This window comes from Loxodonta africana, chromosome 7, assembly GCF_030014295.1.
Source record: "Loxodonta africana isolate mLoxAfr1 chromosome 7, mLoxAfr1.hap2, whole genome shotgun sequence".
Classification (NCBI taxonomy): Eukaryota; Metazoa; Chordata; class Mammalia; order Proboscidea; family Elephantidae; genus Loxodonta; species Loxodonta africana.
In genome coordinates this window covers 49,650,247-49,662,994 of record NC_087348.1, presented here as the reverse complement: position 1 = coordinate 49,662,994, position 12,748 = coordinate 49,650,247, and the positions used below count along the sequence as shown (strand labels likewise).

The following is a 12,748-nucleotide window of genomic DNA, read 5'->3' as shown; positions in this document are numbered from 1 at the left end:
AGACATCCCCCCCCCCACTGCTGATTTTAAATATTTGAAAAGGAGACTAAGGGAGGGGATGAGAATCACAATACCTGCTTCACATGACCCACCCCTTGTGACAGCAGAGGTCTCGCTCTTATGTTTATTATAACAAATTTCGCGTTGATGTGGCACTTATATATTTTAATTTATCTTAAAAGTAGTGCCTTTGATCCAGCATAGTTGTATTTTATCTGGCAGTTTCTCAATAAAAACCTGTTGCTGTCGAATCGATTTCAACTCAGAGTGACCCTACAGGACAGAGCAGAACTGCTCCATAGGGTTTCCAAGGCTGTAATCTTTATGGAAGCAGACTTTCCCATCGTTCTCCTGTGCAGTGGCTGGTAGGTTTGAACCATTGACCTTGCAGTTAGCAGCTGAGTGCTTAACCACTGCACTACCGGGGCTCCTAGTTTCTCAACAGAATATATGATTTCTGCTCAAAAAACGTTTATTGAGTTTTTACTATGAACAGAGCACTTTGACGGACATTGGGGGGGCTACAATAGTTAATAAGTTTTAGGGGGCACTGGGAGCCCTGGTGGTGCAGTGGTTAAGAGCTGGGCTGCCAACCAAAAGGTTGGCAGTTGGAATCCACCCGCTCTGCTCCTTGGAAAGCCTATGCAGCAGTTCTACTCTGTCCTGTAGGGTTGCTATGAATGGAAATTGACTCCACAGCAACGGTTTTAGGAGGCACTGAGTTTCTGTTAATGGTGGTAGAATAATTTGGAAAAGGAGAGTAGTGACAGTACCACAAGATGGTGAACATAATCAATGTCACTGAATTGCACAGATAGAAACTGTTGAATTGGCAAATGTTTTGCTATATATATTTTTGCCACAATAAAAAGAAAAAAATCAATAAGCTTGATTCCTGACCCCAAGAATCTCATGATGGAGGAGACGGAGAGAGAAATAACTGGAATATCAAGCATAATGTGTGGATGCCCACTTTGGAGTCTGAACCAACTGCTATGGAAAAGGGAGGGGGAAGAACTTAATTCTGACCAGGGAAGGCTTAAGGGAGGAAGGATGATGGCATGTCAGTTGGTGGGGAGAGATAAAGGCACCCCTATCTGAAAGAGCTGGGAGAAGAGAGGGACAGGCACACTGACTTAACTGGTGAATGTCCGTGGAATTTAGAGTTCACAGCGGTTGGGATGCAGAGAAGGTAAAGATAGAAGATAGGTTAACATTGTGGAGGGTCTTAACTGCCAGGCTAAGGAGTTTGATGTCCAGTGTGTATTTTATAAAGATGACTCTAGTGGCACAATGGTTAAGTGCTTGGCTGCTAACAGAAAGGTTAATGGTTCAGACCCACCCAGCAGCTCCACAGGAAAAAGACCTGGTGATCTGCTCCTGTAAAGATTACAGCCTAGAAAACCCTATGTGGCAGTTCTACTTTGTCACATGGGATCACTATGAGTCAGAATAGACTCAGAGGCATCTCACAACAACTCTGGTGGCAACATGGTTGCTAGATGATAGATGATAGATTAGAGGCTAGAAAATTCATTAGGAGGACTCTGCCCTATAATGGAATAATGAACCCTATAGCAGACTCAAAAAAAAAAAAATTTTTTTTTTTTATAGCAGACTCAGTTGGCTAAACCAACACCCATTGCCAGCTCCCTTCTCCTTGTCTGAGACCACTTGGAGGCTTGAAAAGCACCTCCTGTCTCCCTTCCTCCCTCCCTCTTTCCCTCCTTTCACCTAATAGATATTTATTGATCGTCTGCTGTTTACCAAATGGTGCAGTGGTTAAGAGCTTGGCTGCTAATCAAAAGGTAAGCAGTTCAAATCCACCAGCCACTCCTTGGAAACCCTATGGAGCAGTTCTACTCTGTCCTATAGGATTGCTACAAGTTGGAACTGACCTCACAGCAATGGGTTTGGTTTGGGGTTTGGGGATATTGCTGTGAGCAAAAGAATGTTCCTGTTCTCATAGAGTGTACAATCTGGTGGTGAGACCTAGATGGTAAACAGAGAAATAGATACATAGTACTTTAGGGGGTAATAAGTACAAAGAAGCACAGTAAAGAGATAAAGAGGTAGAGAGGGGCATGTTGCTATGTTAGATAGGAAGTCATAGAAGACCTCTCTGATGAAGTGACATTTGAGAAAGACCCAGCTGAAATGAGATGTAAGCTATGAGGCTATCTGGAGGAAGAGTGTTCCAAGGAGATGGAACAATATATGCAAAAGCCCAGAGGAGGGAACTTCCTTGACATGCCTAAAGAAGAGCAAGAAGGCCAAGGAGGCTGGCATGAATTAGAGAGGAAGTGGTAAGGGGTAAGTCAGAGAAGTAGCCAGGGGTCAGATCACATCAGGCTTTACAAACCAAACTCAAGACTTGGAATTTTATCTTTAATAAAGATCAGAAGTTGTTAGAGGTTTTGAAAAGAGGAATGACATGATCTTGCAGTTTTAAAGGCTCACTCTGGCTGCTGTGTGGACATAGATGGGGGCGAAGCAGAGTGGAAGCATTAGGACACAATTAGGAAGCTAGTTTTATAGGATGCTATCAACACTGCTTGACATCAAGTTGACTCTGACTCAAGGAGACTCCATGGGTGTGAGTGAAGAACTGTGCTCCGTAGGGTTTTCGATGGCTAATTTTTTGGAAGTAAATCACCAGGCCTTTCTTCCAAGGCACCTCTGGATGGACTTGAACCACCAGCCTTTCAGTTAGCAGCCAACCACATTAACCATTTGTACCACACAGGGATTCCCCAAAATGTTTTCTAGTGAGAGGGGATTGTGGCCTAATAGATTGGGAAATACCTGGTTAAACAAAATTCAATAGGCCTCTTTATGACAGAGTCATCAGGGCTTTTGATATTTTAATGAGCATTAGGAATCTTCAATGAAGAAATACAATGAATAAACTTGTTTGTGGAGCTTTGGGGTGGGACAGAGCTGGGGTGGAGCGAGGAATGTCTCACTTGGCTCTAGTGTTCCATGGAACACTCTTAGCAGATGGGAGCCTTATTCCATGGATGTGAGTGGTCATTTTCATTGTTCATGGCCTTCAGAGTGCTAAAGTACACTGAAGTCCACAGAGCTGAGAATTTGAAATTCCCAGAGGATGAGGAGGGAGTGAACAGAAGGAAGAGGAGGATCTGCAAAGATACACGGCTTTGACTTAAGATGCTGCTTACTTGTTGGCCAAGTGCATTTTGTTGTTGGTCGGTGTGTTGAGTTGGTTCTGACTCATAGCAACCCCATGTACAACAGAACAAAGCACTGCCTGGTCCTGCACCATCCTCACAAGCATTTCTTATGTTTGAGCTGATCACTGCAGCCACCGTGTCAATCCATCTCCTTGAGGGTCTTCCTCTTTTTTGCTGACCCTCTACTTTCCCAAGCATGATTGGCCTTCTCCAGGGCCTGGTCCCTCCTGATAATATGTCCAACATATGTGAGATGAAGCCTTGTCATCCTCACTTCTGGCTGTACTTCTTCCAAGGCAGATATGTTTTTCTTCTGGCCAACGAAAAAAACAAAATTCATTGCCTTCGAGTCGATTCTGACTCATAGCGACCCTATAGGAGAGAGTAGAACTGCCTTCTAGGGTTTCCAAGGAGCAGCTAACAGATTCAAACTGCTGACCTTTTGGTTAGCAGCTGAACACTTAACCACTACACCACCAGGGTTCCTGTCTTCTGGCAGTCTATGGCATATTCAGTATTCTTCACCAACACCATAATTCAAAGGCATCAATTCTTCAGTTTTCCTTATTCATTGTCCAGCTTTCACATGCATATGAGGTGGTTGAAAATACCAAGGCTTGGGTCAGGCTTACCTTAGTCCTCAAAGTGACATCTTTGCTTTTTATTCCATTCAGTTTTCCATTGTAGGGACTACACGCCATTGTTTTCTGAATTTGGACGATTGACAATAGAAAAACAAGAGGTTTGATAAGGCCTCTGGATATCTGCCTCCTGATTGTCTCTCACAGGGAAGAAGGCAGTTGGTCTTTATGCTCAGCCCACCCACAGGCTGGCATGATGTGAGTGTGGTGTGAGGCACTGGAAGCTCAGCAGGGGCTCATTTTCCCGCAGAGCTCTGGAAGAGAAGTCCTGCCCTGAGGGAAGGAGAGAAAGCCCTGTGGCTTGCTCTATGTAAAGGCCCCCCTTGTCTGGGATCACTGTAGAAGACAGTAGAAGGAAGCAGCTCTGGCTGTGTGGGAGACCTCCTACCTGCAGGGGTGCCCTAGCTTCCAGTGCTAACTTGCCACTTCCCAACACTGCCCTCGACAAACCACTTCACCATCTTGAGCTTCACATTTCTCACTTGCTAAACAAGGTTGACAATCACCAAGTCAGAGGGTCTATAATGATTCATTAATGCTTTTGAAAGCACTCCGCACCATCCTTGACACATAGTAGTTACACCTGGGAGCTTTTGGCGAGCATAGGGTGCTGTCTTAGTATCTCTTTGCACCAGTATGCCTAGCACAGTGCCTGATAGAGAGAAGGTGCATAAAAAGTATTTTCTGGCTGAATGATTGGCTTAAATTGGTAGTTTCAAAATATAGGTGGTTACCACATTGGTTGCCATAGTCAAAGAATGTGCGTGTGTGTGTGTGTGTGTGTGTGTGTGTGTGAGAGAGAGAGAGAGAGACGGAGTGAAGACCTCACTGGTGGGATAACTTTAGTAGTTGAGGTATAAAGAGAGCAGTACAAGAGAAGCATGTTTTATGCATGTCCCTGAAGATGTCCATGTGATTGAAACATTCTGCAACACTACCCAAAGTGCTGTGTTTTAAAAAGAGGGTAAGAAAGAGCCGTTGCCACTGGTTCCATTGTCACTGGGGGTTAATGAAAAAGAGGAGGCAACTGAGGACTGTGCTCATTGAACTTCTCTGCAGAGCTGAACCCCAGTAAATGCCCTTTAGAACAACCAGCTGCTTAACCCATGCCATACTGTGGGTTGTTGTGTGTTATTTTGTTTTCATTTTTTTCCCCCACCTCCGTGTCATTTCTTCTTTGTGGATAAAACTGGAATGAAAGGCTGTAGACATAAACGGTGCAAATAAGATAACCTTGAGAGGAGGCTGCTTCAGTTGAAACTTACTGTCTCCCCTGTTGCTATGGTTACTTCCAGCAGGTCTCCCAGTGAGAATGGCTCTGTCATCAGCAACGAATCAGGGAAGCCCAGCTCAGGGAGGCGCTCACCGCAGAATGTAATGGCACAGCAGAAAGTGACAAAGGAGGAGGCAAGGAAGAGAAATGGTGAGACATTGTCCCTGCCAAGCACCACCCCCACCCCATCCCACACACACGCACACACGTGTGCGCACACTCACGCACACATACACACACATGTGTGCGCACGCACACACACACACACGTGTGCTTTAACCCTCGTTTGGCTCTATTCTGTCCCTCAAGGGTCAGGAGGCTCATACCTACCTCTTGAGGTCCCACCTTATCCCCTTCTCTGAATTATTCTGTCTTACTTCCTCTGCCCCCTGTTCTTACAGAATTTACGTGCCTTAGAAAGACCCTTGCAGACGAAACTGATGTTTGCATAGAGATTTTTCTAATTCTTGGGTGAATCAACATGATTTCCATCATCAGGTCCATGAAGGTGACAGGTCTCTGAAATGCTGCTTGTCTTGGAAAGCCCCCTCATTTTGTTGCCCAGACTCCCCTGATAAGTTTCAGGGGTCCAGTCTATGTCAGTGAGTCCAGATTTTGCAAATCTGTCTCTCCCAGAAAAAACAACAAAGGAATAAATCTGTCATCGTAAAAATCAACCTCATGCTTCTGCCTTGGTTCTCCAGGGAAACTTAACTGTTTAGTTTCTCTCTGTCGCAGATTTGTCCCCCGCCCCCCCGTAAAGGATTGGGGTTGGGGGCTTGTTGACTAGTCCTCTGAGCTGCCTGACTGTGCAGTGCATCGTTAGTTATCTGTAGATCACTCCTGGTGGATATCACTGCTCTGCTTTGCTTTCCTCCGATCCCACCTTTGTTCTGACCCTCTCCACGCGGTTCTTTTGTGTGTGATGCTGGACCTCCAGCTGTGGCTTCCTGGAGCCCAGGTTTAAAGCACCTGTGGCTGTCACTCAGCGCAGAGAAAATTCCTTTTGGATTTCAGAGGGTGGTAGGTGGGGCCAGACAGAAATGCCAGGTGAAAAGCCAAGGAAGGAATCTGGCGCTCTGGGTACCTGAGCTTCCCTTTTAAAGGAATCTCAGGGACTTTGTTTTGAAACTAGTGCCAGAATATTCTTTTGTTTTCAAATGTCCCTTTTTCTGGCCCATAAAGGAAAAAGAAAGAAAGAATGACACCAGAGGCAGATTATGCAATTTCACTACAGATTAATAAGTAAGCACAAGTAAGCCTGTGCGTACCTCACTTACTGGATCATCCGCCCGTTGGGGGTTGTATATTTAAAAAGTGGCTTTGATTCTGTAGGAAGGTGCTGTGGGGTTGGGAGAGAGAGAGATGCCAGCCATACCTAGAAGCAGAATATTTGATGTGGTGAAAAAAATGTGAAATTGTTCACTACAGATAATCTGGTAAGCAAGGTAAACACCGTGCTTACCTTGCTTATTGGCTGATCTGCTGAATGACACAGCGAATTTATATTCTGAAGGGAAAATGTGGACTCTGTTCCCATTTCCAGCTATTATATACTTATTTAAACTGTCATAACATTTTAGTTCTTGAATTTTTGCTTACCCTGAATTCCCCATGACCTCCAACATAGACTCTGAGCTTTCCTTGCCAGAATTAGGGCATGACATGTGGGGTTTTCCTGGAATATCTGCCCTACCTGGGACCACTTGAAATCCTGCCCCATTAGCTCCCTGCCAACCAGGCACACAAAAAGTAAGAGGGGCTCTAGAACTTGTGAAAAGAGGTATGAATTTAGCAACTTTTTTCTCTTTTTCTCAGAGTGAGGTAGTAAGAGAAATGGGTAGTGGGAGCCAGTGACAGCAGAGACGATGGACAGTGAGGCCACAAGGGCAGGTTGTTTTCACTATTGTCATTGCCACCAATCCAAGATGATACCTCCCCTCCTCTCTCCTCCTGTCCCTCGTCTTCCCCCTGCTTCCTTTTCCTTTCTTCCTGTATACACTTCTAGGAAGTGTTTAAATGAGTCTCTGTGTGGTGCAAATGGTTAATGCAATCAACTGCTAACAAAAAAGATTGGTGGTTCGAGTCTACCCAGAAGCACCTCAGAAGAATGGCCTGGTGATCAATTTTCAAAAAATCAGCCATTGAAAGCCCAATGGAGCACAGTTCTACAGTGACACACATGGGGCTGCTATGAGTTGGAATCAACAGCAGCTGGTTTGGGTTTTAGAAGTATACCCAAACCCAGTGCCGTCAAGTCAATTCCGACTCACAGCGACCCTATAGGGCAGAGTAGAACTGCCCCACAGAGTTTCCAGGGAGCACCATAAAGTCAAAATCTACTCTCTCCTCCATGCCTCACTCACCCAACCCTAGTCCACAAATGACCTTGAATAATTCAGTGTGGGTCTTTCTCAGACCTTCTATGCGTATGACAACACATACATAACCTTGTTTTTTTGTTGCATTGCTCTGTTTTATTTCATAAAATGGGATCACTGCACATATTGTTCTGTGCCCTTTCTATGTACTTAAAAATGTGGTATCAACAGACTCCTCTGTCAGTAAATGCTGTCTACAGCCCGATGCCTTTCCTCCTCTGCATTTAATCCACAGAGGAAGAGGGCGCTGAGCCAGTACCAGACACCGGACTCCCCACCCCCAGTTTACTGAACACTAATCTACGTGTTCTTGCTGACCTTCACCGTTCTGTCCGTCCACCCCCTCCGCCTGCCTCCTTGTTCTGTTTAGGTCACTTTCTTTGAGTATTTAAGTATCACATTCAGATAAAACAGCAGATGAGTACATGAACCAAATGCCATTACTGTACTGGGTTGAGGTTTTCATTTGTTTATTTTATTTATCTCCAGGTGTAGAGTGCTTGGTTACATTTTATTTCTGTCAAAAGCAAACCCACTGCATTTTCAGGGTTGGTTGCTTCTGTTTCAGCACAGGTTTCCATTCAGTGAGGTTCAGGTTGGAAATTTTCAAACAGAAATGAAAGGACCAACTCACTGAATGTAAAACGCAGCAGATACTGAAGCACATCAGGATTCTAGGATAGGCTGTCAGTGAAGCCTACGCTTGTCCTTTTTACCGAAGGACTCCATTTTGTCATAATACTAAGTTACATTCTAACCAAGAGAATTAATAGTGTATTTTATTGGGTTGGAAGATGAACCAAAAGGAGGCAGGGAGGAGGGGAGAAAGGAGGAAAATAACAAACATTGAATGGAAATGTGGAGAAAACAAAAAGGTATATTTTCATTGCATTGTCAGCTTATGAAAAGTATTAAGGACTTTATTGTCTGAATGGGGCTTGTTAGAAGAGATTACTCTGTTGATCTGGAAATTCAAGTACTGTTTCCTTATGGCATGTCTGTTCTAGTGTCCATTCTTAGGGTTAATAAGTATCGTTAAGAAATGTTAATATACCTACATTCCGAAAGGTTTGTTGTATCTGTAGCCTCCAATTTTCTTTTTTTAAGAAAATCAAAACTTTTAAAAGGAAAAGACACTATCTTGATGGCAACATGGTTGGTGTGGATTCTTCTAGAAGCTCAGTGACCTCATTAGTTACCATAGCTTCCAGGCAATTTTAGGGTCTGTTTCATGATGCTGTTTAAATATAACTGGCAAAGATACATGCGAGAGCTGGGATTTTGAAAGCAAAACAATTTAGTGTTTTTTTCAACCAAATACAGACACTTGAACTTCTGAGTTGAAACCAGTGTCACCTTAGAAAGGGTATTTTCCAGGAGCAAATTAAAATTGAGTTCAAGATTCTAAGGTAACATACGCATTTGCATCTCTAGTCATTTAAAGGCAAAGGAACTTCCTAAACCCCTCAGTCATTGAGAGATTTCACCGTCAGGCTCAGAATCTAATCAGGCCTTGCCTTCTAGTAGTCATGGGACAGGTGGAGCAAGGCCAGGACACGAATCAGAGCGCCTGGAGAATAGATTACTACTTTCTTAGCAGGGGCCTTGAGGGGATTCTGGTATTAAGAAATAAAGGAAAATTTGTCAGAGACATTAACTCAAAAATCAGTTTCAGTTTTTATTCTTTTTTTGCTTCCCCAATGAAGTGCAGACTTGCTTATTGCCTGAGGGCACTGATGCTCGTTATAGATTATTTGTCTTTGAGCTTTAATGAAAATTTTGGAAAGAAAGTGCATGTGTTGTTTAAAAAACATTTTCTGCCTCAAGTGGGAGGCCTCTCCCCATTGCCGATTCAAACAGGAAGCAATGAAGTTTGCCCTCCCAACCTGATTTACTGAAGTTAAAACCAGCCATGCAAATAGAGCCGAAGTAGATATGAGATGGTTGTTGAGTAGCATTTGCTGTGATGGTGGGATGTTGTTCTAGGATACTTCCTCGGTTTATCTATGGCCCTTTCCTTTAGCATTCTACAATGCCCTTTTCTTTAGAAACTAATTATACATTAAAAATTCCCAGGAACCTAATGGTCTGACTGAAACTGGAAGGATCCTGGACATCATGGCCCCCAGGCCCTTTGTTAGCCCAAGACTGGAACCATTCCTGAAGCCAACTCTTCAGATAGGGATTGGACCGGGCTATAAGATAGATAATGATCCTGGCGAGGAGTGAGCTTCTTGGCTCAAGTAGACACATGAGACTATGTGGGCAGCTCTTGTCTGGAGGCAAGATGAAAAGGCAGAAGGGGGACAGAAGCTGGCTGAATGGACACAGGGAATACAGGGAGAAGAGGAGGAATGTGGATCTCGTTAGGGGGAGAGCAGCTGGGAGTACATAGCAAAGTGGGTATCAGTATTTGTATGAGAGACTGACTTGATTTGTAAACTCACACTTAAAGCACAATTAATTAATTAATTAAAAAAATTCCCAGGAACCTTCTGTATTCACACAACATTTTAATGTACAAATGTATTAATATTTAATGGAATGTCTTTTCCCATACTTTTTCCATGAAGCATATTCTAAGACCTTTTTTCTGGAGGATATCCTAGAGGAATTATTGTGCCAATCTGAATCTTGACTTTTTGTGAGTGAGGATGAAAAAAACACCTGTAGTTTGTACAGTTCCCAGTATGTCATTTTCTTGCCTCGTTATAGTTATGCCCCGCCCCCCGTTACCCTGTCCATGGGATCACGACCCAGAGCAATAGAAATGCTACGTACCACTTTTCATCCTCTTAACAGCTTAGTGATAGCATGGCATTAACTTCTACGTGTTCTACAGGTACTAACAACATCTTTTCCATGTTAAGAAAGTTGATTCATTCATTCATTCAACAGATTCTTATTGAAAACCAACTATACGTGAGATACTGTTAAAGGTAATGGGTACAAAAAAAAAAAACCCAAACCCGTTGCCTTCGAGTCAATTCCAACCCATAGTGACCCTAAAGGACAGAGTAAAACTGCCCCATAGGGTTTCCAAGGAGCGCCTGGTGGATTTGAACTGCCAACCTTTTGATTAGCAGCCATGGCTGTTAACCCCTCTACATATCAGCCTTTAAAAAGAGGGGCAAATATGGAGCTTCTGTTCATTCTAGTGGCAGAGGTGGGGTAAGACTGTAAATCATTACAACAAATAGTAGTGATATGTGCTAGGAAGAAAACATAATAGGGTGATGAGGGGGTTATTTTAGATTGGTGGTCACAGGAGGTCTTTCTGAACCTAAGACTTGAAAAATAAGAAGGAAAACCAGCCGTGTAAAGCTGTGGGGAAGGAGCATTCCAAGCAGAGGGAGCAGCTAATGTCAAAGGGCCGTGATGGAAACAAGCCTGATGTGTTCAAGGATCAGAAGGCAGATCGCTGTGGCTGGAGCAGAGTGGATCCAGGGGAGAGGTAGGAGACAGGGTCAGCAAGATGCCCAGCACCAGATCATATAAGACCTTGCAGGCCACGGTAAAGACGCTGGAATTTTTCCTGAGAGAGATAAAACCTCAGAAGGTTATGAAGCAAAAGAGTAATGTGACCTGGCTACCTTTTGAAAAAATTAGCCATCCTGGCTGCTGGGGGAGGGTACAAGAGTGGAAGCTCAGAGGTGAGAGGCTGTTTAGGAAGTATATTCATTATTTATTGTTGTGTAACAAATCACCCTAACAGTTGTTGTTGTTAGGTGCCGTTGAATGGATTCTAATTCATAGCGACCCCATGTGATAGAATAGAACTACCTCATAAGGTTTTCTAAGCTGTAATCTTTATGGAAAGCAGTCACCAGGTTTTTCTCCTATGAGGCTGTTGGGTGGGTTTGAACCGCCAGCATTTTGGTTAGCAGCTGCGTACTTAACCATTGCATCATCAGAGCTCCTAATACTTAGTAAGCTAAAGCAACAATAAGCATTTATTATTGCATATAACGTCTGTGGATCAAGAATTCAAGAATGGCTTGGCTGGGTGGTTCTGGCTCAGGGTCTCTCATGAGGTTGCAGTCAAGATGTTGGCCTGAGGTTGTAGTCATCAAAAGGCTTGACTAGGACTTGATGATCCACTTCCAAAATGGCTCACTCATATGGCTGTTGGCAGGAGGCCTCAGTTCCTTGCCACATGGACCTCTCCATAGGGCTGCTTGAGTGTCCTCATAACATGGCAGCTGGCTTTTCCCCTAGTAATTGCTCTAAGAGAGAGCAAGATAGAAGCCACAATGTCTTTTATTACCTGGCCTTGGAAGCAACACATTGTCATTTCTGCAATTTTATATTGGCTATACAAAAAAAAATTTTTTTTTTTTTTTTATACAGGTCAGTCCTGCTCATTGTGGGAGGATGACAATATCAGGAGGCAAGAAGTATTGGGAGCCATTTTGGAGGCTGGCTACTAGAGATGGCTTTTGTAGCAATTTTCCAGGTGGGAGGCGATGGTGGCCAGGCAAGGGACGTCCAGAAAAACTATATTCTAAAAATATATATACATCTGGCAACACATCGGAATAGAGATTTTCCTCTGCAGTTGGCTTCTTGGTGGCCTGCTATTTGCAAATAAGCCCACAGAACTCAAAAAATCTCCAATTACAATACATTGTTAGACTCAGAGGTTTTTCTTTCACACTCTAAAGTAACAATTTACTTGACTTAATTTGACAAATTTTCTGTGATTATGATAAGTGACAAAATGATACAACTATGTGTCTATTACTTTACTCAATAATTGAAATAACATCTCAATCTCTTGGGCAGACAGGAGGAAAGATAAACACACTTCTAGTACAATCAGATTTTCTGTAACACCGATTTTGCTCCTAAATTGTTTACTGTTTAGTTGTTTGAATAGGCTTAATTTATCTCTTGCTGAGCCATGCTCAATAAGCTGTCATTCTTATAGTTACTTAATGGGAATACACTTTAGGAACAAGTAAATCAGCACGATACCATGGGCCCCGGGAACTTCTCTTGTCAGTTTAGTTATGGGTGCACAAGGCAGACTGGTGTCTCTCAGCAATCACAGCAGAATTACCTGTCAGAGGGGAGAATTAATTTAACAGAGCGTAGGTAGAAATCACTCCATTTAATTAGGGGAGTTGTCTGTAACTTTAAATTAGTTTCTCTGGTGGTTATTTCTTAGCTTTCTTTTGTTTTAGACAAATGGAAGAAACCAAAACTCAAATCACTGGAGAAGCAGCCTTTAGAAAGAAAAAGAATGAAGTGTCATCA

At 43.3% G+C, this 12,748-nt stretch overlaps 1 protein-coding gene across 1 annotated transcript in view; it reads left to right on the top strand.

Moving 5' to 3' along the window:
• The window catches only part of KIAA1549L (KIAA1549 like), a 133,482-nt gene that overhangs the window by 55,212 nt on the left and 65,522 nt on the right, over nucleotides 1–12,748 (top strand). The window contains exon 13 of the mRNA XM_064289439.1: nucleotides 5,131–5,258. Within this exon, the coding sequence (XP_064145509.1) occupies nucleotides 5,131–5,258 (128 nt within the window). The remainder of the gene's footprint in view (nucleotides 1–5,130; nucleotides 5,259–12,748) is intronic.